The 23843-nt window shown below is 37.3% G+C and overlaps 1 protein-coding gene across 3 annotated transcripts in view; it reads left to right on the top strand.

Annotated features, from left to right (window-relative positions):
- The window catches only part of ATRNL1 (attractin like 1), a 919082-nt gene that overhangs the window by 216709 nt on the left and 678530 nt on the right, over positions 1-23843 (top strand). For all 3 annotated transcript variants that reach the window (XR_012381651.1, XM_025881114.2, XM_073904148.1), the window contains exons 15-17: positions 525-706; positions 8970-9183; positions 18253-18441. Coding sequence is in view for 2 of the 3 variants with exons in the window: in XM_025881114.2 (XP_025736899.1) it covers positions 525-706; positions 8970-9183; positions 18253-18441 (585 nt within the window). In the remaining variant the exon portion in view is untranslated. The remainder of the gene's footprint in view (positions 1-524; positions 707-8969; positions 9184-18252; positions 18442-23843) is intronic.

The following is a 23843-nucleotide window of genomic DNA, read 5'->3' as shown; positions in this document are numbered from 1 at the left end:
TAAACATAAAAGAAATGAGACTTCTCTCCCCACAGTAATAATTAAAGAATCAAAGAACCCAACTTATATCAAAATAGTGCACCTGGGCTATGGAAATTAGATATGGAAAGGATGAATAACTTTGAAATTGCTTTGGTTATGTGCTGGTTATTTTCCTTTTAAGTGATCTTGTATAATATAAATTAGACCTGGAGATGTAAATATAGTAGTGATTTTGTTAGTTGAGATACCATATGCCAAGACACTAGAAAACCTAGCAGACAGTCAATACATTTTAACAGATTTTATAGCCATAGCTTATATTATGCTTAAGAATTAAAGAAAAAATTAGGATCTTCCTTTTTATTCTTCACCAAACTATTACATAAATTTTGTTTAGTAAATGATATTGATATCCTTAGAATTTTTTATCATTGAAAGTTATTTAAACAAATACAGATGTTGTATTTAGAATTCTAAAATAACTGAAAAATATACATGCCTTTTGGTAATCTCAAAATAAGATATAATTTTTTTTTGATTAGCTCATCTTTGTGGAGAAGGATGGAATCATATTGGTGATGCTTGTCTTAGAATCAATTCCAGTAGAGAAAGCTATGACAATGCAAAACTTTATTGCTATAATCTCAGTGGAAATCTTGCTTCATTAACAACCTCAAAAGAAGTAGAATTTGTTCTGGATGAAATACAAAAGTATACGCAACAGGTAACACCTCTACTTGTTTATATCATGGAAATATGAAGAAAGTCCTATAATCATTAGCAGTGGTTCATTCTTTTTGTTTTTAAATAAATTATTTTTACTAAATCTTGGAAGTAAAGTGGAACTGACTTCAAAAGTCAATTGGCACAAATTAATCTGTATATGTATTTGGGAATAAGATTTTCTAAATTACTCATCTTGTGTTTTGCATAGTAAACCACTATATTTCTTACCAAGAAATCATTTCATATGAGTAAATACACTTAAAATAGATGTGTATAAAATTTAAAAATTTGTTTTTTTTTTAAAGATTTTATTTATTTATTTGTCAGAAAGAGAGAGAGAGCATGAGCAGGGAGAGCGAAAGGCAGAGCAGGCAGGGGGAGAAGCAGACTCCCTGCTGAGCAAGGAGCCCAATGCGGGACTTGATCCCAGGACCCTGGAATCATGACCTGAGCCGAAGGGAGATGTTTAACGACAGCCACCCAGGTGTCCCAAGAATTTGTTTTGAAGTGTAATGACTTCGTAACTTGAGATGTCCCTTATAACTAAAACACTAGAGGGACAGCTGGTTGGCTCAGTCAGTTGGGCATCTGACTCTTGGTTTCAGCTCAGGTCATGATCTCATGGGTCCTGGGATCAAGCCTCTCTTGGTCTCTGTGCTGAGGGCAGAGCCTGCTTGGGATTCTCTCCCTTTCCCTCTGTTCCTCCCCCTACTCAGGCTCTCTCTTTCTCTCTCTCAAATAAATAAATAAATAATAAAAATAATTAAAACACTAGACCAACACATTGGTTACATTTGCGTATAGGTGTTTTTTGTGAATGTGTGTGTGTCTGTTGTGAGCTGGGTTTTTGAATTATGCTACTTTTTTTTTAGGTGTAGATTTGCTTGAAATAATATACTAAGGGTTAGCAGAAATAAAACCAATTTTTAAAGTATATAGAAGCTATTGGAACATACAGCACTTAGAAACTGTTTCACTATTTCAGGGGGTTTTATGGAAAATATTTCCATAAAAAATGGAATATTTCTTTGAAAACTGGGTGATAAGTATTAAGGAGGGCATGCGTGGTGATGAGCATTGGCTGTTATAGGCAACTAATGAATCGTTGAACACTATATCAAAAACTAATGGTATACTATCTGCCGGCTAATTGAACATAATAAAAAATAATAAAAAATGAAAACTATCAAAATATTATTTTATAAGACATTTCTAAGGAATTTACAGTATTTTCTATTGTTGGATTGTTAAAATACAGTCAACTCTTAAGAGTAGATTATGTAAGGAAATTTGGAAATAATTTACTAAACCTCGTTTTGAAATTATTTAGTTCATGTACTTACTTGAAATGTACTAATATAAACTGTCATAGCATCATAGCAGATTTTTGTATTTTGTTTCAAAAATAAAATTAGAACTCAAAATACATCAGGTGATAAGACTAAACAATAATAAATGCCTCAAATCTGTAGTTTGTACTAGATTTGGCCTTATGTTTAAGATGAAAACACAACGCACACATAGACACCCTATGGTCAATAATGCACAAAGTAGCATAATTTCTATACAAATAATGTAGGTGTATCTATAATTCAGCTGTTACTTTGAAAACTCTATTAGGTCAGATCTCAGCGACTTTATTTTGACTTTCAGTTATGATTTTTATTTGGACAAATAGTGTATTGGTACTTCAAAACTCCACTTCACAAGAGACAATTTGGGCTTGAAAGTATTTTAGAGAAAATATTACCAATTACTTGCTATAGAAATACTTAAGTAATGTTTTCTTGGTATAGCTGATTTTAAAGAAGCATGAAGACTGTATCATCAAAGTGATGGAGAGCATGCAACTGGACATACTGCTTATCTTTAAAACTTAATAGCAAGTTAATCTCTCCAGCTCTATATTCTTCATCTGTCACAGGGATAATAATCATAGCTACCTTGTAGGTTTATTGTGAGAAAAAATAAGATAATGCATATAAAGACTATAATTTTTATTTTTGAGTGTTTACAGTAATTATTATTGTTTACATTTTAAGGTTGTTATTTTTGTATCACTTTTCTTACTGCTGCTATTACTACTATTTCCAAGAATCATTATTTAGAATTCTTAGGTAACTAAATGAATTTATTTGATGAATAGTTAATACTGATATTACTTGTAGAAAAATATTTGCCCCAGACTACTGTTTTCATTTTTCCATGGTGAATGAGAAATCCTCCCTGCTACTTCCCTCCTCCTGCCCTCCGCTGACCGCCCTGGGTCGTTGTACTAGAACCTTTTATCTCTTAAGATCATTCCTGATTTTTGATGAAGAATAGGATACTGATTTTACTTTTTTTTTAAAAATGTTTTTATTTTTCTTTTCAGTATCAGATATTCTTCCATTATAATAGGCAGTACTTTCATATAATATTTCATCCCTTCACTTGATTTTCCATTCTTTTTTTTTTAAGATTTTTTATTTAGTTATTTGACAGAGAGAGAGAGTTAGCGAGAGCAGGAACACAAGTGGGGGAGTGGGAGAAGGGGAAGCAGGTTTCCTGCTGAGCAGGGAGCCCGCCGTGGGGCTCGATCCCAGGACCCTGGGACCATGACCTGAGCTGAAGGCAGACGCTTAACGACTGAGCCACCCAGGCGCCCCTGATTTTACTTTTATTACTAACAGAGGAATATGCATCTGGTGTTTAAAAAGTGATCTAAGAACAGTTTTTATAAATGTTAAAAAAAATTAAGGGGACTTACTCATACTCCCTTTTGAAATTTTTTTTTCCTAATTAAACTAGTTCGTTTTTTACAATTTTTTTATTATGTTATGTTAATCACCATATATTACATCATTAGTTTTTGATGTACTGTTCCATGATTCATTGTTTGCGTATAACACCCAGTGCTCCATTCAGTACATGCCCTCTTTAATACCCATCACCAGGCTAACCCATCCCCCCACCCCTCTCCGCTCTAGAACCCTCACCTAGCTAACTTTTGTTAGCCTAACTTTTGTAGGACTTTGAGTTGGCCAGCACATGAAGATATTTGCAGGGAGGCAATAGAAGCATCTATGGTTTTTTTTCTTTATTTGTCTTGTTTGACAGCTACTAGCCTGATGACTGGAAGGCAAGATGTATGTCGTTTCATGTAGGAGAGACACCAGTTGAATTTTTCAAAAATATTTTAGAAAAATGTGAGAAGATATATTTGTAAAGTTTTATTTTTAATTACATAGTTATTATAAAACATAAATTAATCTCATATTCTTATGATGGTAGGGGCTTCATTTCTTCATTTATAAAATTGGGAAACAGTTACCAATGATCATTTAAAAGTTAGTTCTGTTGAATATGTATCACTTATGAAGTATTATTATTGGTAGGTCCACATTCTTTGAGCTTTAGAAAGTACTAGTATTTGGCATTACAGCTCTCTTGCTTTTTTCCTTGTTCAAAATATAGTATTTTTAGTTTTTACACTATAATCTTGAAATGTGCTATTTTAGAAGTTGCATATTTCAAGGTTTCTTGTGTTCCTCATTTTTTCTTGCTTGTTATTATAGATCATAAAGATTGGACTAACAGTTATTTTGGATGTGTGAGGAACTTAGATTTGAGAGTTTATGGACTAGCATGTCCTAGGAAAGAAAAATGTCTTATTTCATTAGAGAGCTGAGCTTTAGCAAAATTTCAAAGATGGGAGCTTCTGCAAGGTGACATTCCATTAAGCATACCTTTATGTAAAATGAATTATATCCCAAGTCATTCCAGTTGTATACACTTAAGATAACCCTTCTTTGGCAAATAAAGACAGGCAAATTCAGGCAATTTAAAGAGATATCCTGGGTCAAATAATCATTTACTTATCGGAAATGGCTAATGAAATGTTGTAATGATTTATGGTGTGCTGCAGTAAGTTTTCATAATATAGTAATTTGTCTTTGATTTTCAACTGCCTGTCCAGTTCATTTACTGGGTAATAGTTACTTTAAATGTTTTATCAATGGCTTCATTTTTCTGTTTCTCTCCTCTTCCTCTCAGATCCTTATCATGATGAGTTAGGGAGTAATATTTCATTTTAAATGACTTGTCTTTACTACAGATAGTCGGAAATGTAGACAGAGTCACTGTAATGTGAAGCACAGTCATTAATCTGAAATATCTATGTTGGATTGACTCCTGCTGTTATTATCAAGAACTATAAAAATGTTATAGTTTTTTGTTATCAAAATATCTTTCAGAATAATGTATGAAATATATGGTGATTGCAAGACAAAGCAGCATGTGTGTTTTTATAATTAGAAACATTTATTAAGTACTATCTCTGTCTCAGGAATTGGATGGTGGAAAATAACCATATCTGTTCTAATGAACTTTGGTTCACAAAATTTATTGACTACCTACTATCTGTATAGTATTCTACTAAGTGATATGAAATCTGTCATAATGAATACTCATAGGATATTTTCATTGTATCTAAGAAATATTTGTTGAATGTTTACTATGAAATTTATTGTAGTTTTACACCTTGCAAATTTCTAGGTCTATAACTATCTTTAGAAGCTCGGTAGGACTATTTGTATAACATATTTAGAATAAACACTGGATATATCTATCTTATATCTGTATGTTAAACACTCAAATAGAGAGACATATTTTTCTCTCTCCTGACAGTCTACAATGTAAAAAAGGTGATGTGGAGTTTTGAAATCACCTTGCATTATGATATTATTAACTTAGTAACTTAGAAAATAAATATATTATGTATATTAAGGCAGAAGTGTTTAGGAATCATGTCAGCAAGATGACAGGATGGAAATTTCCAGCTCTTGTTCCCTCACGGAAACTTTGGTTTGAACAACCATTCATATACAAAAATATCTTTGCAAGAGCTAGGTAAACTATGTAAGAGATTATAGCACTTGGGAGAAGTGCAAAAATAAGAAAGGACAGTTTTACATTACCTGCATCATCCCTCTCCCAAGCCCATGCAGGGCAGTGAAGCATGGTGAGAGATATCTTCTGCAAAGGGGAAGGAGAGTGAAATGAGCACCTGACATTGCTGTTGACCCCAGCTCCAGGGCTTCTCTAGTGAACCCCAGTGCCCAATTGGTTCCTACTGACCCAGACACCAGGCATGCTCCAGACTGATCCACATGGCCTCACACTCTAGGTTGGCCTCCTGTGGCCCTAGGCTCCAGGAGACCTAAGGTCCATGACCTTCCCAGTATATTCTAGTACTGGTTCCTGTGGACCCAAGGCCAGGCTCACCCTTGGAAATTCAAGCTTCAGGCCCTTCCCTGTATACCCAACCTTCAGGCTTACTCCCGTGCTCCCAGGTACCAGCCCCATCCTTCATGGACTCAGAACCAGGCCTGCCTCCATGGATCTGGTCACCAGGCCTACCCTAGAGACCCTGGCACCAGGCTAGCCCCCACAGACTCTGGACCAGGTCCATACCCATGAGTCCAGGTGCCAGGCTCACCCCAGCACTAAGCTGGCATCCATGGATTCAGGATTGAAAATTTTCCCAGTGCCAGGTTAAACTTCATGTTTCCTTCAGTCTGTCCCAAGAAATTCAGGCTCCATATTGGCCCTTGTGGACCCAGCTGCAGGCCTGCCACCATGGACGCAGGTTCTAGGCTTGCCCTCATGGACCTAGTTACCATGCCTACTTCAATGGACCCTTGTACCAGGTGGCCCCTGTGCACCCAGGATCCAGGTCTGTACCTACAGACACAGATTCTGGACCCACTCCCATGAATCCAGGCAGTTGGCCTGCTCATGTGGACACAATCTCCAGACCTACTGCATTGGTCCTAAGCTCCAGGCTTGTCCCTCTGAATCCAGGTACCAGGCAGGCCTCTGTGGACCCATACTCTAGACCTGATCACCCACTGACCTAGCCACCAGGCTAGCCTAGCTGTGTACTCCAGCAGTAAACCCGCCTATGGATTCTACTACATAGCCCTCTAGAATTTCTGGATAAGCTGAATGATGAAGAGCTTTCCTTACTGAAGTCTGTCTATAAAGATTGAAAGAAGTAGTTACTTCTTCAAATGAGACACCAATACAAGGCCATAGGGATCACAAAAAATCAGGGAAGTATGACACTACCAAAACAACAGAATAAAGTATCAGTAACTGACCCTAAATAATGGAGAACTAAAAACTGTCTGACAATTCAAAATAATCATCTAAAAGAAGCTTAGTGAGCTAAAAGAGATATAGATAGACAAGTAAATTATATTAGGAAAATAATATGTGAACAAAATGAGAAATTTAAAAAAGACATAGAAATCATAAAAAAGAACCAAACAGAATTATAGAGCTAAAGAGCACTGTGATTGAACTTAAAAAATTCATACAGCACTTCAATAGCAGACACTGTCAAGCAGAAGAAAAGAATCAGTGAGCTCAAAGACAAGTCATTTGAAATTACCCAGTCAGAAGTGGAAAAAGAAAAAAAGAATGAAAAAAAGTGAAGAAAACCTATGGGACTTATGATAGACCATCAGATGCATCCATACATGGATTACGGGACTGCCAGAAGGCATAGAGAAAGCAAAAAGGGGTAGAAAGCTCTAAAGAAATAATAACAGGAAAATTTTAAATCTGAAACTTCTCAAATGAACATCCAGATCCATGAGACCCCAAATAGATTAAAAACATAAAGAGACCTTCACCAAGACACATTATAACAGAGAGCCCAGAAACAAATCCATGCTTTTAAGATCAATTGATCATCAACAGAGGTGTCAAGAACACACAATGGGGAAAGTACAGTCTCTTCAGTAAATGATGCTGGGAAAACTGGATATCTTCATGCAGAAGAATGAAAGTAGACCCTTATCTCATACCATATACAAAAATCTGAAAATGGATTAAAGACACAAATGGAAGACCTGAAACAGTAAAAATTCTAGAAGAAAACATGGAGAAGAGGCTTCTTGACATTGGTCAGGGCAATGATTTTTTGGAAATGGCCCTAAGAGTACAGGCAACGAACAAAACTAGACAAATGGCATTGCATCAAACTAATGAGCTTCTGCACAGCAAAGAAGGCAATCAGCACAGTAAAGAGACAACCTGTGGAGTGGGAGAAAATGTTTGTAAACCATACATCTGGTAATGAGTTAATGTCCAAAATATATAAGAACTCAAATAACTCAATAGCAAAGAAAAAAACCCACTGAAGAAATGGGCAAAGGATACGAATAGACATTTTTCCAAAGAGAATATACAGATTGCCAACAGATATATGATAACAAGCTGGACATCACTAATCATCAGGGAAATACTAATCAAAATTAAAGTGACCCATCATCTCACACCTGTTAGAATGGCTGTTAACAAAAAGAAAGGAGATAAGTTGGCAAAGATGTGGAGAAAAAGGAACCCTTGTACACTGTTGGTGGGAATGCAAATTGGTATAGTCAATTTGAAAAACAGTATGGGGGTTCCTCAAAAAATTAAAAGTAGAACTAACAAGTGATCCAGCAATCTCATGTCTGTGTATGTATCCAAAGGGAATGTAAACAGGATATCAATGAGATATCTGCACTCCCATATTCACTGCAGCATTATTCACAATAGCCAAAGTATGGAAACAGCCTGTGTTCATCGATGGGTAAATGGATAAAGAAAATGAAATGTGATATGTGATATTATATATCTGTATGTGTGATATATATATGAGATAGATAGATAATGGCATATTACGTAGCCTTACAAAAGCAGAAAATCTTGCCATTTGCAACAACATGTATAAACCTGGAAGACATTATGCTAGGTGAAATAAGCCAGATACAGAAAGACAAATACTGCATGATTGTACTTATAGTGAAATCCAGAAAAGTCAAACTCTTAAAAGCGGATAGTAGAATGGTGGTTGCCAGGCTCAGGGGATGAGGGAAATGTAAGGATATAGGTCCAAAGGTACAAAGTTGCAGTTACACAGGATAAATAAGCTCTGGATATTTATAACTTCATTTTGTAGAAGAGGAAACTGAGGTTCACAAGGGCTAAATAACTGACCCCAATTATGTAGGATGAGAGCAAAAATCTATGTTTGAAAAATAGTGTTCTTTTCTACATCATTCTCCAAAATGTATTGGAATTGTTAATTATCCTTGGTACAGGAAGTCATTAGAAAGGCAGTTCTATATATCTTTAAATGTAATTTTTAATGATAATGAGCTATTTGCTAAGGAATATGACTTTTTATATCTAACTTTTTTTAATGCTCCGTTTGCTGTTGTTTACAGAAAGTATCACCGTGGGTAGGCTTGCGCAAGATCAATATATCCTACTGGGGATGGGAAGACATGTCCCCTTTTACAAACACAACACTGCAGTGGCTTCCTGGTGAACCGAATGATTCTGGGTTCTGTGCCTATCTGGAAAAGGCTGCAGTGGCAGGCCTAAAAGCTAATCCTTGTACATCTATGGCAGAAGGCCTTGTCTGTGAAAAACCGGTTGGTAAGTAGTACTAGTATTTCTTTAAAAATATCATGTTTCTACCTCCTCTTCTGATCACCCCCTTCCGCTTGTGAAAGTGTGTGTGCCTGAGGTAACTTTCACCATCCTTTCATGATGTTGATTCCCTGGTAATTTTAGTAAGTTTTATCTTTATCCACATTCCCCACTTACTATTAGTGACCTTAGGGTTAACTTGTGAAAATACCAAAATTTTATTATTTTATGCAATCTTTATTTCTTGGTTGACTCTATTCTTAATTTTGTTAACGTCTTTTACTTTTATAATAACAGTGTTTGGAAGAAAGATTTGTTTTTAAGATTAACAACTAATTTAGAATCATTTTCATCTTACAGATCTATTTCATTTGGCAAGTAAGAAGAAACTTTTCTGTTACATCTTATTTTTGCCTAATATGTCATTTTGTGGTGATTGACTTTTATTATTTTTTATATTGGCGATAACATTCAAACCCAAAACCTGTACTAATTATGTTGTAACTTTTTATTTGGTTTTATTAGCCAGTATAAAATGTTAGACATGGACATTGTTTTTTAAGTTTTTATTTTAATTCCAGTTAGTTAACATACAGTGTAATATTAGTTTCCGGTGTACAGGATAGTGACTCAGCACTTCCATACAATACCTGGTGCTCATCACGACAAGTGCACTCCTTAATCCCCATCATCTATTTCACCCATCCCCCCAAACCCTTCCCTCTGGTCACCATCAGTTTGTTCTCTATAGTTGAAAGTCTGGTTTTTCATTTGTCTCTCTGTCTTTTTTCCCTTTGCTCATTTGTTTTGTTTCTTAAATTCCACATATGAGTGAAATCATATGGTATTTGTCTTGAAATGGATTTTTGTTAAGTGATAAATGAATATTAAATTATTTTCTTTTTTAAACATTTTTATTTTTGTGAAATATACATAATATAAAAATTACCATTTTCACCATTTTTATCTTTAAATTTTTTATTGTTATGTTAATGCCCATACATTACATCATTAGTTTTTGATGTAGTGTTCCATGATTCATTGTTTGTGCATAACACCCAGTGCTCTACGCAGAACGTGCCCTCTTTAATACCCATCACCAGGCTAACCCATCCCCCCACCCCCCTCCCCTCTAAAACCTTCAGTTTCTTTTTCAGAGTCCATCATCTCTCATGGTTCATCTCCCCCTCCGATTTACTCCCCTTCATTCTTCCCCTCCTGCTATCTTCTTCTTTTTTTTTTTCTTAACATATATTGCATTATTTGTTTCAGAGGTACAGATCTGTGATTCAACAGTCTTGCACAATTCACAGCGCTCACCATAGCACATACCCTCCCCAATGTCTATCACCCAGCCACCCCATCCCTCCCACCCCCCACCTCTCCAGCAACCCTCAGTTTGTTTCCTAGGATTAAGAATTCCTCATATCAGTGAGGTCATATGATAAATGTCTTTCCCTGATTGACTTATTTCACTCAGCATAACACCCTCCAGTTCCATCCACATCGTTGCAAATGGCAAGATCTCATTCCTTTGGATGGCTGCATAATATTCCATTGTGTATATATACCACATCTTCTTTATCCATTCATCTGTCGATGGACATCTTGGCTCTTTCCACAGTTTAGCTATTGTGGACATTGCTGCTATAAACACTGGGGTGCACGTACCCCTTCGGGTCCCTACATTTGTATCTTTGGGGTAAATACCCAGTAGTGCAATTGCTGGATTGTACAGTAGCTCTATTTTCAACTTTTTGAGGAACCTCCATACTGTTTTCCAGAGTGGTTGCACCAGCTTGCATTCCCACCAACAGTGTAGGAGGGTTCCCCTTTCTCCGCATCCCCACCAACATCTGTCGCTTCCTGACTTGTTAATTTTAGCCATTCTGACTGGTGTGAGGTGGTATCTCATTGAGGTTTTGATTTCTATTTCCCTGATGCCGAGCGATGTTGAGCACTTTTTCATGTGTCTGTTGGCCATTTGGATGTCTTCTTTGCAAAAATGTCTGTTCATGTCTTCTGCCCTTTTCTTGATTGGATTATTTGTTCTTTGGGTGTTGAGTTTGATGTTCTTTATAGATTTTGGATACTAGCCCTTTATCTGATATGTCATTTGCAAATATTTTCTCCCATTCTGTGGGTTGTCTTTTGGTTTTGTGGACTGTTTCTTTTGCTGTGCAAAAACTTTTTATCTTGATGCAATCCCAATAGTCCATGTTTGCCCTTGCTTCCCTTGCCTTTGGCGATGTTTCTAGGAAGAAGTTGCTGCAGCTGAGGTCGAAGAGGTTGCTGCCTGTGTTCTCCTTTAGGATTTGGATGGACTCCTGTCTCACATTGAGGTCTTTCAAGCATTTTGAGTCTGTCTTTGTGTGTGGTGTAAGGAAATGGTCCAGTTTCATTCTTCTGCATGTGGCTGTCAATTTTCCAAACACCATTTGTTGAAGAGACTGTCTTTTTTCCATTGGACATTCTTTCCTGCTTTGTTAAAGATTAGTTGACCATAGAGTTGAGGGTTCATTACTGGGCTCTCTATGCTGTTCCACTGATCTATGTGTCTATGTTTATGCCAGTACCATACTGTCTTGATGATGACAGCTTTGTAATAGAGCCAGAAGTCCAGAATTGTGATGCCGCCAGCTTTGCTTTTCTTTTTCAAGATTCCTCTGGCTATTCGGGGTCTTTTCCAGTTCCATACAAATTTTAGGATTATTTGTTCCATTTCTTTGAAAAAAGTGAATGGTATTTTGATGGGAATTGCATTGAATGTGTAGATTGCTCTAAGTAGCATTGATATCTTCACAATATTTGTTCTTCCAACCATGAGCATGGAATGTTTTTCCATCTTTGTGTCTTCCTCAATTTCTTTCATGAGCATTTTATAGTTTTCTGAGGACAGATCCTTTGCCTCTTTGATTAGATTTATTCCTAGGTATCTTATGGTTTTGGGTGCCATTGTAAACGGGATCGAATCCTTAATTTCTCTCTCTTCTGTCTTGTTGTTGGTGTATAGTAATGCCAGTGATTTCTGTACATTGATTTTGTATCCTGCCACTTTACTGAATTTGTGTATGAGTTCTAGCAGATTTGGGGTGGCGTCTTTTGGGTTTTCCACCTAAAGTATCATATCATCTGCAAAGAGTGAGAGTTGACTTCCTCTTTGCCGATTTGGATGCCTTTGATTTCTTTTTGTTGTCTGATTGCTGTGGCTAGGAGTTCTAATACTATGTTGAATAGCAGTGCTGATAGTGGACATCCCTGCTGTGTTCCTGACCTTAGGGGGAAAGCTCTCAGCTTTTCCTCATTGAGAATGATATTCGCTGTAGGTTTTTCATAGATGGCTTTTATGATACCGAGGTATGTACCCTCTATCCCTCTACTCGGAAGAGTTTGGATCAAGAACGGATGCTGTACTTTGTCAAATGCTTTTTCTGCATCTATTGAGAGGATCATATGATTCTTTGTCTTTCTTTTGTTAATGTATTGTATCATGTTGATTGATTTGAGGATGTTGAACCAACCTTGCAGCCCAGGGATAAATCCAACTTGGTTGTGGTGAATAATCCTTTTAATGTACTGTTGGATCCTATTGGCTAGTATTTTGGTGAGAATTTTTGCATCCATGTTCATCAAGGATAGTGGTCTGTAATCCTCCTTTTTGATGGGGTCTTTGTCTGGTTTTGGGATCAAGGTAATGGCGGCCTCATAAAACGAGTTTGGAAGTTTTCCTTCCATTTCTAATTTTTGGAACAGTTTCAGGAGAATAGGTGTTAATTCTCCTTTAAATGTTTGGTAGCATTCCCTTGGGAAGCCATCTGGCCCTGGGCTTTTGTTTGTTGGGAGATTTTTGATGACTGCTTCAATTTCCTTAGTGGTTATAGGTCTGTTCAGGTTCTCTATTTCTTCCTGGTTCAATTTTGGTAGTTGATACATCTCTAAGGATGCATCCATTTTTTCCAGATTATCTAATTTGCTGGCATATAGTTGCTCATAATATGTTCTTAGAATTGTTTGTATTTCTTTGGTGTTGGTTGTGATCTCTCCTCTTTCATTCGTGATTTTGTTGATTTGGGCCATTTCTCTTTTTTTTTGATAAGTCTGGCCAGGGGTTTATTAATCTTGTTAAGTCTTTCAGAGAACCAGCTCCTAGTTTCGTTGATATGTTCTACTCTTCTTTTGGTTTCTATTTCATTGATTTCTGCTCTGATCTTTATTATTTCTCTCTCCTGCTGGGTTTAGGCTTTATTTGCTGTTTTTTCTCTAGCTCCTTTAGGTGTAGGGTTAGGTTGTGTATTTGAGACCTTTCTTGTTTCTTGAGAAAGGTTTGTATTGTTATATACTTTCCTCTTAGGACTGCCTTTGCTGTATCCCAAAGATTTTGAACAGTTGTGTTTTCATTTTCATTGGTTTTCATGAATTTTTTTAATTCTTCTTTAATTTCCTGGTTGACCCATTCATTCTTTAGTAGGATGCTCTTTAACCTTCATGTATTTGAGTTCTTTCCAACTTTCCTCTTGTGATTGAGTTCTAGTTTCAAAGCATTGTAGCCTGAAAATATGCAGGAATAATCCCAATCTTTTGGTACTGGTTGAGACCTGATTTGTGAGCTAGGATGTGATCTCTCCTGCAGTAGGTTTCATGGGCACCAGAGAAGAATCTGTATTCCGTTGCTTTGGGATGGAATGTTCTGAATATGTCTGTGAAGTCCATTTGGTCCAGTGTGTCATTTAAAGTCTTTATTTCCTTGTTGATCTTTTGCTTAGATGATCTGTCCATTTTAGTCAGGGGGGTGTTAGAGTCCCCCACTATTATTGTATTGTTGTCAATGTGTTTCTTTGTTTTTGTTATTAATTGTCTTATATAATGGCTGCTCCCATGTTTGGGGCATAGATATTTACAATCATTAGATCTTCTTGTTGGATAGACCCTTTAAGTAGGATATAGTGTCCTTCCTCATCTCCTATTACAGTCTGTGTTTTAAAATCTAATTTGTGTGATATAAGGTTGCCACCCCAGCTTTCTTTCGGTGTCCATTAGCATGGTAATTGGTTTTCCACCGTGGTAAATGGTTTTCCACTTTCAATCTGGGGGTGACTTTGGATCTAAAATGAGTCTCTTGCAGACAGCATATCGATGGGTCTTGTTTTTTAATCCAATCTGATAGCCTGTGCCTTTTGATTGGGGCATTTAGCCCATTTACATTGAAGGTAACTATTGAAAGATATGAATTTAGTGCCATTGTATTGCCTGTACGGTGACTGTTACTGTATACTGTCTGTGTTCCTTTCTGGTCTATGCTGCTTTTAGGCTCTCTCTTTGCTTAGAGGACCCCTTTTAATATTTCTTGTATGGCTGGTTTCGTGTTTGCAAATTCCTTTAGCTTTTGTTTCTCCTGGAAGCTTTTTATCTCTCCTTCTATTTTCAATGATAGCCTGGCTGGATATAATATTCTTGGCTGCATATTTTTCTCGTTTAGTGCTCTGAATATATCATGAGTTATATATAGCAGTCCTTTCTGGCCTGCCAGGTCTCTGTGGATAGGTCTGTTGCCAATCTAATTTTTCTACCATTATAGGTTACATATCTCTTCTCACGAGGTGCTTTCAAGATTTTCTCTTTGTCTCTTAGACTCGTAAGTTTTACTATTAGATGTTGGGGTGTTGACTTATTTTTATTGATTTTGAGTGGGGTGTCTCCTGGATTTTGATGCCTGTTTCCTTCCCCACATTAGGGAAGTTCTCTGATATAATTTGCTCCAGTATACCTTCTGCCCCTCTCTCTCTTTCTTCTTCTTCTGGGATCCCAATTATTCTAATGTTGTTTCGGTTATCGTATCGTTTATCTCTCGAATTCTGCCCTCGTGATCCAGTAGTTGTTTATCTCTCTTTTTCTCAGCTTCTTTATTTTCCATCATTTGGTTTTCTATATTGCTGATTCTCTCTTCTGCCTCATTTATCCTAGCAGTTAGTGCCCCCATTTTTGATTGCACCTCATTAACAGCCTTTTTGATTTTGACTTGGTTAGATTTTAGTTCTTTTATTTCTCCAGAAAGAGTTTCTCTAATAACTTCCATGCTTTTTTCAAGCCCAGCTAGTATCTTTAAAATCATGATTCTGAACTCTAGGTCCGACATCGTACTAATGTCCGTATTGAGTAGGTCCCTGGCAGATGGTACTACCTCTTGTTCTTTTTGTTGAGATGATTTTTTTCGTCTTGTCATTTTGTCCAGAGAATAGATGAATGAGAGAACAAAATGGTAACAGGTTAACAACGTCCCGAGAAAATATACCCTAAACAAATCAGAAAAGACCTGAAACCAGGGGAAAAGAAAGAGAAAGGAAGAAAAAAGAAAGAGAAAAAAAGAAATAGAAAAAAATAAAAACAAACAAAAACAGAACAAAACAAAAAAACAGAATATGATCAAATATGATCAGGCTCGTGCATAGATCAGTGCCACACACTAGATTTTGGGTGTATTTTGGTCTGTTAGAAGAAAGTGCCTCCTAAAATTTTAAAGAAAGAAAGACTTAAATATGTAGAAAATAAAGGTAGATACGATGAAGGGATGGAATATGACTGTAAAGATGAAAAGTATAAAAAATTTTAAAAAAGGAATTGATAAGAAGGTGTTTGAAAAAAGAAAGAAGAGGATTAAAAAAAAAGAGAGAAGAAAAAGGGGAGAGAATGTGATCAGGCAGGTTAGTAGAACAAAGCCATATGCTAGTGATTTAGGCTATATTTTGATATGTTAGGAGAAACTATATCTCAAAATTTTAAAGAGAGAACAACTTATATATATATATGCGAAAAATAAGGGCAACTACTATGAAGGGATAGAATATGACTCTAAAAGTGAAAAATAAAAAAAAAATTTTAAAGGGGATTGATAAGATGTTGGTTGAAAAAGGGAAAAAGAAAAATTAAAAAAAAGTTAAAAAAATTAACTTTGAAAGACTAATGAATCATGTTAAAAAAAGCCATCAATTCTATGTGCAGTACTCCCCTAGCACTGGAGTTCTCCCGTTCTCATTGATCGGTAAACTTGGTCTTGGCTGGCTGTTCGTGCTGATCTTCTGGGGGAGGGGCCTGTTGCCGTGGTTCCCAAATGTCTTTGCTGGTGGCGGAATTGCCCTGCCCTTCCTGGGCCACGCTAAGCAATCTGCTCGGATTTGCTCTTGGGAGCTTTTTTTCCTTGCAAACTTTCCGTACAGCCTTGGAGGACGTGAGCGAAAATGACAGCCTCCCAGTCTCCGTCCGGGAGGAGCCGAGAACTCAGGGCCCCGCTCCTCAGTGCGCCACCAGAGAAAAGCAGTCAGTCACTCCCATCTCCCTGGTCTCCGGCCACACTCCGTGCTCACCTGGCCTGTGACCGAGCGTTTCTATCTCTGGCACCCGACTCGGTGCGGAGTCTCCAAAACCAGCAGATCCTTGCGGTGCGCTCCCGCGCCACTCCTCCCCGGGGGAGGAAGGGGAGTCTCCCTGGATCTGCCGCTTGTTGGGTCCCTGCTGGAGGAGCAGTGGCCTGACTGTCACCGATCACAGTTTATGGCAACCCCGAGCTGAGAGCTCATGCCTTACCTCCGTCTCTGCAGCCGGCTTCCCCGCTTTGATACCCTGGAGCTCTGCTGCACTGAGGCATCCCCGGTCTTTCTGTGACCCCGAGGGTCCTGAGACCACACTGTCCCACGAGGGTTACACCCCCAGCTTAGCCACTGGAGTGACGTCCCTCAGCGGAGCGACTTCTAAAAGTTCCAGTTTTGTTCTCTGCGGCTCTAGCACTTGCCAGAAGTGGCCAATGGAGGCCCCCTCCCCCGCCGTCTATTCTCCCGAATATCGCCGCAGATTCCCTTCTCCGCACGTCCTACCTTCCAGAAAGTGATTGCTTTTCTGTTCAGAATTGCTGCCATTCTTTTCTTCGATTTCCTGTGGAGTTCGTGGGTGTTCAGAATGGTTTGATCCCTATCCAGCTGAATTCCTGAGACCAGATGAAATCCACGTCTTCTACTCCTCCGCCATCTTGCTCCCTTCCCCATTTTCACCATTTTTAAATGTAAAGTACAGTGTTATTAAGTGCATCTACATTATTGTGCATTAATCAACACCATGTATCTCCAGAACTTTCTCATGTTCCCAAACTCTGTACCCATGAAACAATAACTCTCCATACCTCCCTCCCCCAATCCCTGACAACCACCTTCTACTTTCTGTGTCTATGAGTTTGACTGATCCAGTCAAGGTTCATCCATATCGTAGCATATGTTAGAATTTTCTTCCATTTTTAGCCTGAATAATTCTCCATTGTATGTACATCCAACATTTTGTTTATACATTCATCCATCAATGTACACCTGAGTCGCTTTTACTTATTGGCTGTTGTGAGTAATGATGCTATGAACATGGGTTTACAAATATCTTTTCCAGTTCTAGTTTCACATCTTTTGGGTATATAGGCAGAAGTGGAATTGCTGTATCATATGGTAATACTATGTTTAATTTTTGAGGAATTGCCATACTGATTGCCACAGAAGTTGTACCATTTTACATTTCTACCAACAATGAACAAAGGTTCACATCGTTGCTAGCATTTAAAAAAAATATTTAGTTAAAGGGTGTGATATTCTATTTCATGTAAAGATTTTAGTTATTGTTTTATTTTTATTGTTTGTTTATATCAATGACATGTTAATGGACAGGGCATTTGTTTTGATAACGTATGGAATGTTTATGGAAAACATTTTAGTGGGAAGTAAATAATGATTGTGTAATATTTAGCTAAAGATAGAAAACTAGGTCATGGGCTACATTTCTAAGTTTTTAAATTATGTACCTTTATGTACTTTGTAATGGATTAGAATTTTCCAAAGAAGTATAATTTTCAAATTTAATAATAAATTTAAGAAGTGTTAACATCTCATCTCATTTTCATTTATCTTATCACGTAGTTTTTGCTATAATTTTTATCCCACACTTGGCTTATTTGCAACATTCCCTAAACCACAAAACAAATGAAACCCATATATCTGTGTTAAAATACAGTTAACAAATAAAATAATTATATTTGTTGATTTATTCCAGTTAGTCCAAATCAAAATGCAAGGCCATGCAAAAAGCCATGTTCCCTACGGACATCCTGCTCCAACTGTACCAGCAATGGCATGGAGTGTATGTGGTGCAGTAGTACGAGACGATGTGTTGACTCGAATGCTTACATAATCTCTTTTCCATATGGACAGTGTCTGGAGTGGCAAACTGCCACCTGCTCTCGTAAGTATTTATCTAGAGTGACTTTTTGTTTAAAGGCAACATAAATCAATTTCCTGTGATGGAAGGAGGAATTAAACATTTGAAAATGTTTTTAAAAGATGGGAAAAAGTGTTGCAGCTAGTTTTAAAACCTTTTAATGGTATAAGCCCCAGATTTATACTATACCATCATTTTGAATTCTACTAATTATTTTATCCTATGTATGCATGCGCGTGCACACACACACACACATTTTGCCATGTTTTGGTCTCCCCAACTCTGAGTGTACATTGCAGATAGTTTAACACTTCACGAAAGTGCTTAATATTGCAAAGATCACATATTGCTTTGTTGTGCTGTAGTGTCCTTTAATCTAGCACAGTTCCCATGTCTTACACAACTGATATTTTTAAAGAATCAACACCATTTGTTTTGTAAGTGTCCCAATTTGGATTTGTCTAATTCTTTCCTCATGATTGGATTCAAATTAAGCATTTTTTGGCAAGAATATCAATCATATCATGGTGGTGCATCTACTGCAAAGGCAGGATGCGGTCTTGGAATCACAGGAAGAGTCATGTTAGCACAGTGGTACTGGACTTGCTGTGGGTTGTACTTCAGGAGAAGATCTTACCCCTTGTTGGTCTCATGTTTTGTAAGGACTGGAGGACGAAGATGCATTTGGCTAAGTGTGTGATACTGGGTACTGTGTGGTTATGAGAGTGGACTTTCTTGCAAAGGCAAATTGTATCAGGATGCTCCTGCCAAGGGAATTGCATAACACTACTGATAGCACCTGGTGTCCTTGTAGAAACTCGAAGCCACATGCAGGATTTTTTTGCTTGGGAAAATGTAGAAGCTGCTGGTCTCAGCTAGCTTTGTGCTAGCAGAAAATATGGTTTATCATTCCACAATCTACCCTTTGACACTGGGGCTCATCAAAAAATGCCTTTCCAACTGGGACATGAAGTAATTGGTCTTTTCAGATTTATAATAAGAAGGTAGGAAAGATTATTTACTTCCATTGCTCCCACCACCTGCTTTTCAGTGTTGAATTGATTCATTCATGCCACACTAATTGGGGTCTGTCCCTCCTGTGACTGATCCAGACTTTACGTCCTTTTTTTTTTTTTTTTTTTTTAAGTTGAAAATAGAGCTACCAGACTTTACATCCTTTTTGGGACATATGGGGAATATACTCAGCATGTGCCCGGGGTCACCATTCCACAACCACAGTTAGCTGCAGAATCACCTTAGATAAGTTGGAGTTCAAGTGTATGTTCATCCAGAAATCCTTTATTTATACAAAGCAAAACATCTATTCACTTGCTAAATCTAAACAGGCACAGATGAAATGAGAGGAATATTTTCTTCATTTCCCCTCTTCATTTCCCCACTGCCCAACGCCTGAATGTCTAGGAAGCTCACTACGACAGAAGCACCAGGAATTCTTAGGTTTGTTTTGTTTTATTTTTCCTCCCAATACTTTTACCTGCAATAAGCTGGGTTTGCAATGAGCGAATCCAATTGACACGTGCCAGGTCCCAGAGGGACTGCGGTGACAGTGTAGTGAAAGGAGACAAAATAGCAGCCACTTGAAGTCCCATCTGGGTTAAGCTCAGGAATGTGTTGTAGTTGAAGAGTGTTCAATGGGATAGGGAAGGGACAGTTTTAATCTTTCTAAGGGAATACTCTTCAAGGGATCTTGTCATCCCAAGTCTATTTTTTTTCTCCTAACAGTTACTCTAAGTTATACACTATTATGCCTTCTCTCACCTGATCTTTGCAACTCCTGTAGGTCCAGTTCAGATTTTTGCATCAGTCCACTGGCTTTCTTCTGTTCCTTTCCCTCCCGCAAGCAGGCACTTGCAGGTTTCCTGGGAGTTTGGGCCATAACGCAGCTTTTTCCTGCAACTTTTTGAAGTTCCTTCTGGACTTTCTTATCAGCCTGTTGGCTTCTTTACATTCCTTCCCTAGGAGCAGCCACTGACAACATGACTATGATGATGTATGGATAAGTATCCTAGCAGCAACATGCATTGTCTGCCCATCCATTCTTCCTTCCGTCCTTCCTCTGAGCTCTCTTGTTTCTACTTTAAGAGGAAGGAAGAGCTGCTTCTTTTAAGAGGAGCTTCCTAAGTCTGAGATACCTTTTGGTGGTGAATCTACTATTTTGAGGCTTGCCCCTGGGATCTTGTGGGCCACAGACAACATGGCCACCCAGTTATAAGCTCTTCTTGCTCGAATGAGTGACCTCCTCATTTAGAGGTAGCCAGCTGCTTAAGACAGTGCAGGTGGAGACTCACTGGCCTTTCCAGAGCTTACATCACTCCCAAAGATACCCCAATAGTCTACCAACCCAGCCAAACCTGTATTTGCTCCGGCACCACTGTTGCATGAAGAGCTGAGACAAAACAGTAAGTGCCACAATGTAAGGTAGAACTTTTAGGTTGTGGCTTTTGGATATATTTGTTTCCCCAGGCTCTTGGCATCAAGTGGAGAGGTGTTCCTAGGATGGGCATGGCTGGGTATATTAGGCATTGAGTTCCTTGTTGCTATCCTTTTTTAGGATCTTTGATAGGGAATGGGGATGGACCTCATTCAGTGCATGGCACTGGGGTTGTCGCAGACATAAAATGGTCTTACTCCCACAGAAAACATCTTATTAGGAGTCAGCTGCCCAGGGGAGCTGCATACCAGTGCTGGAGATACAGTACTCAGGCTCTCCTGCCTTCATAATCATGTTTGTCTTTCCACAAACATTAATGTTTAGTGAAAGAAACCAGACACAAAAGATTACATTCTGTGTGACTCCATTTAGATAAAGTTCAAAAATAGGCAAAACTAAGCTCTCTTGTTTAGGAATGAATATTTAGGTAAAACTGTAGAGTAAGGCAAAAATTAATGTAAATGCCAGATAGTGGGTACTGCTGGGAGAAGATTGGTGTGCTGAGTAGGAGAGGGGTGCAGGGGCACAGTGTTCCACCTACAGGCTGTGTGCAGGCACAGACCATTTCTGGACAATAATTTATTAATCTCATATTTTTCTTTATGGACTTCTCTGTGTGTGTTATAGGATAAAAGGATAAAAGGTAGGGAAAAAGAAGCTTGTAAAGTCTCCAAGCTCTTAGATGCTTAAGAACTTTCTAAAAATTGTTTAGAGTTAAATCTAAGTCGTCTTTACTACTCACAAGTCTTTCTTGCATTCCATATCTTCCATCTCATTTATTCACCTTTTGGAGAATAGTCTTTAGTAATTCTTTCAAATCAATCCGTGGATAGTAAACTTTTTGAGTTTTTGTATGTCTAAAGTGTACGGTTTTATATTCACGTAATTGATAAAGTGGCTGGATGTGGGACTTCTAAGTTATTCTTTCCTCAGACCCTGTAGTGTTTGGTGTTGTGAGTGAGAATTCTTATGTGAATTTGATTTTCATTCCTTTGTGGAGCATCTTTTTAAAAAAGTTCTTTAGGAAGTAAAAGATTTAAAAATTTTTTTCCTTTTTATCCTTGGCATTCCAAATTGTGTAACTCATTTTAATTCAATTTTCCAGTAATTGAGTTGGATTTTCAAAATGGATTCTCATTGGCTCTTTGAATCTGAAGAGTAGTTTCTTTCTTTACCTGCTAAAAATGGTCTTTAATGCTTAGATTGTTTTCTTCTATTTACTCTTTTTTAGAAATCTTAAAATAGTGGTTGGAATTTCTAGATAAATCTCAATATATCATAAATTCACTTGTATTTTCCATCTCTTGTTACAATTCAGATGTTTTTTCTTCTTTATGGTTGTTTATTCAGGGATTTTTATCTGTTTTAAATGGATGTTTTCGAGAACCTTGTTTTTGCACTATAAAAACTGTAGCTGCATTTTTTGAGAAGGTATATGAAACATGATTAAACACTGGTATGACATGCATCTTCACCACTGATGAACTAAATTATGATACGTGCGACTGGTAGGGCTGTCTGCTAGGGGTGCGTACATCAGTTAAGTTCTGCCTTTATGTCTTTTGTTTTTAACTCTTTTCTTTTTTTTTGTTTTCTTGATTTTGATTTCTTGAGAGTTTTGTTTTCTACTTCAGCCATTTGTTCTTGAGCAGTTAGTCTGGTCTGCTGGATTTTTCTTTTCTGTGGGTCTTTTTTTGACTGTTTATGTCTGTTATCATATTTACCTTCTCAGTGGCTATCTATAGCTCATTGGTCCTGATGATGTCCAATAACAGTTATTTTTATTCCTCAGCCCTTTAAATTATATGCCCTTTGCATTCTAGTGGGAAAGAGGGCCATTGAACTTCTCTTCAAGGAGACCTCGTATTTCCTGGAAGTAGTATTTACCCGGTGGTGATCCACTCCTTGTGAGAAACAAACTCCTTCTCGGTTATGTCATTCTTCCCTGTTTTTAACCAACAGGCTTTTAATGAGCAGTAAGGAAATGCCAGGAAATAAAATAAGGACTAGGAATAAAGGTGGCATCCTTGATCAAAATCCGAGTGCTAAAAGTAGCTGAGTTTTACTGTTTCAAAGACGTCAGCTTTTGGGCAATATTTTTGTCATACTTTTGCCTTTAACTTTATATCTTGTTAGCATTAATTATACATAATGGATTTACACGATCATTTCTACTACATGTATCTGGTCCTTCACTAAACATTTAACATGTAAGTCTTTAAAAACATTATTAGAGTTATAAATAAAACTGTATTAGAAATGGTATACATTTTATGCTGCTTAAAAAAGTTGTTTAGTGATCATTTGAGGTTTCCTAGTAAATGGAACTTGAAGGAAACTTTTCTTTGCTAATGGGAAACAAATATGGATTATATAATATTCCCCACTTTTTTAGTTGTAATGTTGTGATATTAGTACTTAAAATTCACAAATTGAAGAAAAGAAATATATCTTAAGACAAATTTTGCCTAACGTTTTCTGAGAAAACTTTGTTAACTGCAATTATTAATAATTGACATATTTTTACTTAAAACTGGTTATTCTCTTTGTGAAAATGAACTTCAAAAGGATAATTTAATGCAATAATAGAAGGTTTAGTTCTTAATATATAAAAGTTCAAGTAAAAATGTAATTAAATTGCTACAGTGAAAATGGAATAATAGGAAACATGAGAATATGGTACATATCTCACAAATCTGTATTTCTTCCGGTATTTTATGGGTTTATGTACATGCTTAATTTAAACATTTTTTCTTGGCAATTAGGGAAAGTAATCTTTTTAAAATTGATTAAAATTTATTTTTTAGAGCAGTTTTAGGTTCACAGCAATTTTGAGAGGAAGGTGCAGAGTTCCTGTATATCCTCTGCCACCACAGATGCACAACTTCCCCCACTGTCAACATCCCACTCCAGACTGGTACATTTGCTACAGTGGATGAACTTACACTGACACATCATCATTGCCCAAAGTCCA

The sequence above is a fragment of the Callorhinus ursinus genome, unplaced genomic scaffold, assembly GCF_003265705.2.
Source record: "Callorhinus ursinus isolate GAN/ISIS: 27379988/994484 unplaced genomic scaffold, GSC_fseal_2.0 scaffold20, whole genome shotgun sequence".
Lineage (NCBI taxonomy): Eukaryota > Metazoa > Chordata > Mammalia > Carnivora > Otariidae > Callorhinus > Callorhinus ursinus.
This window is presented reverse-complemented; position numbering and strand designations above follow the sequence as displayed.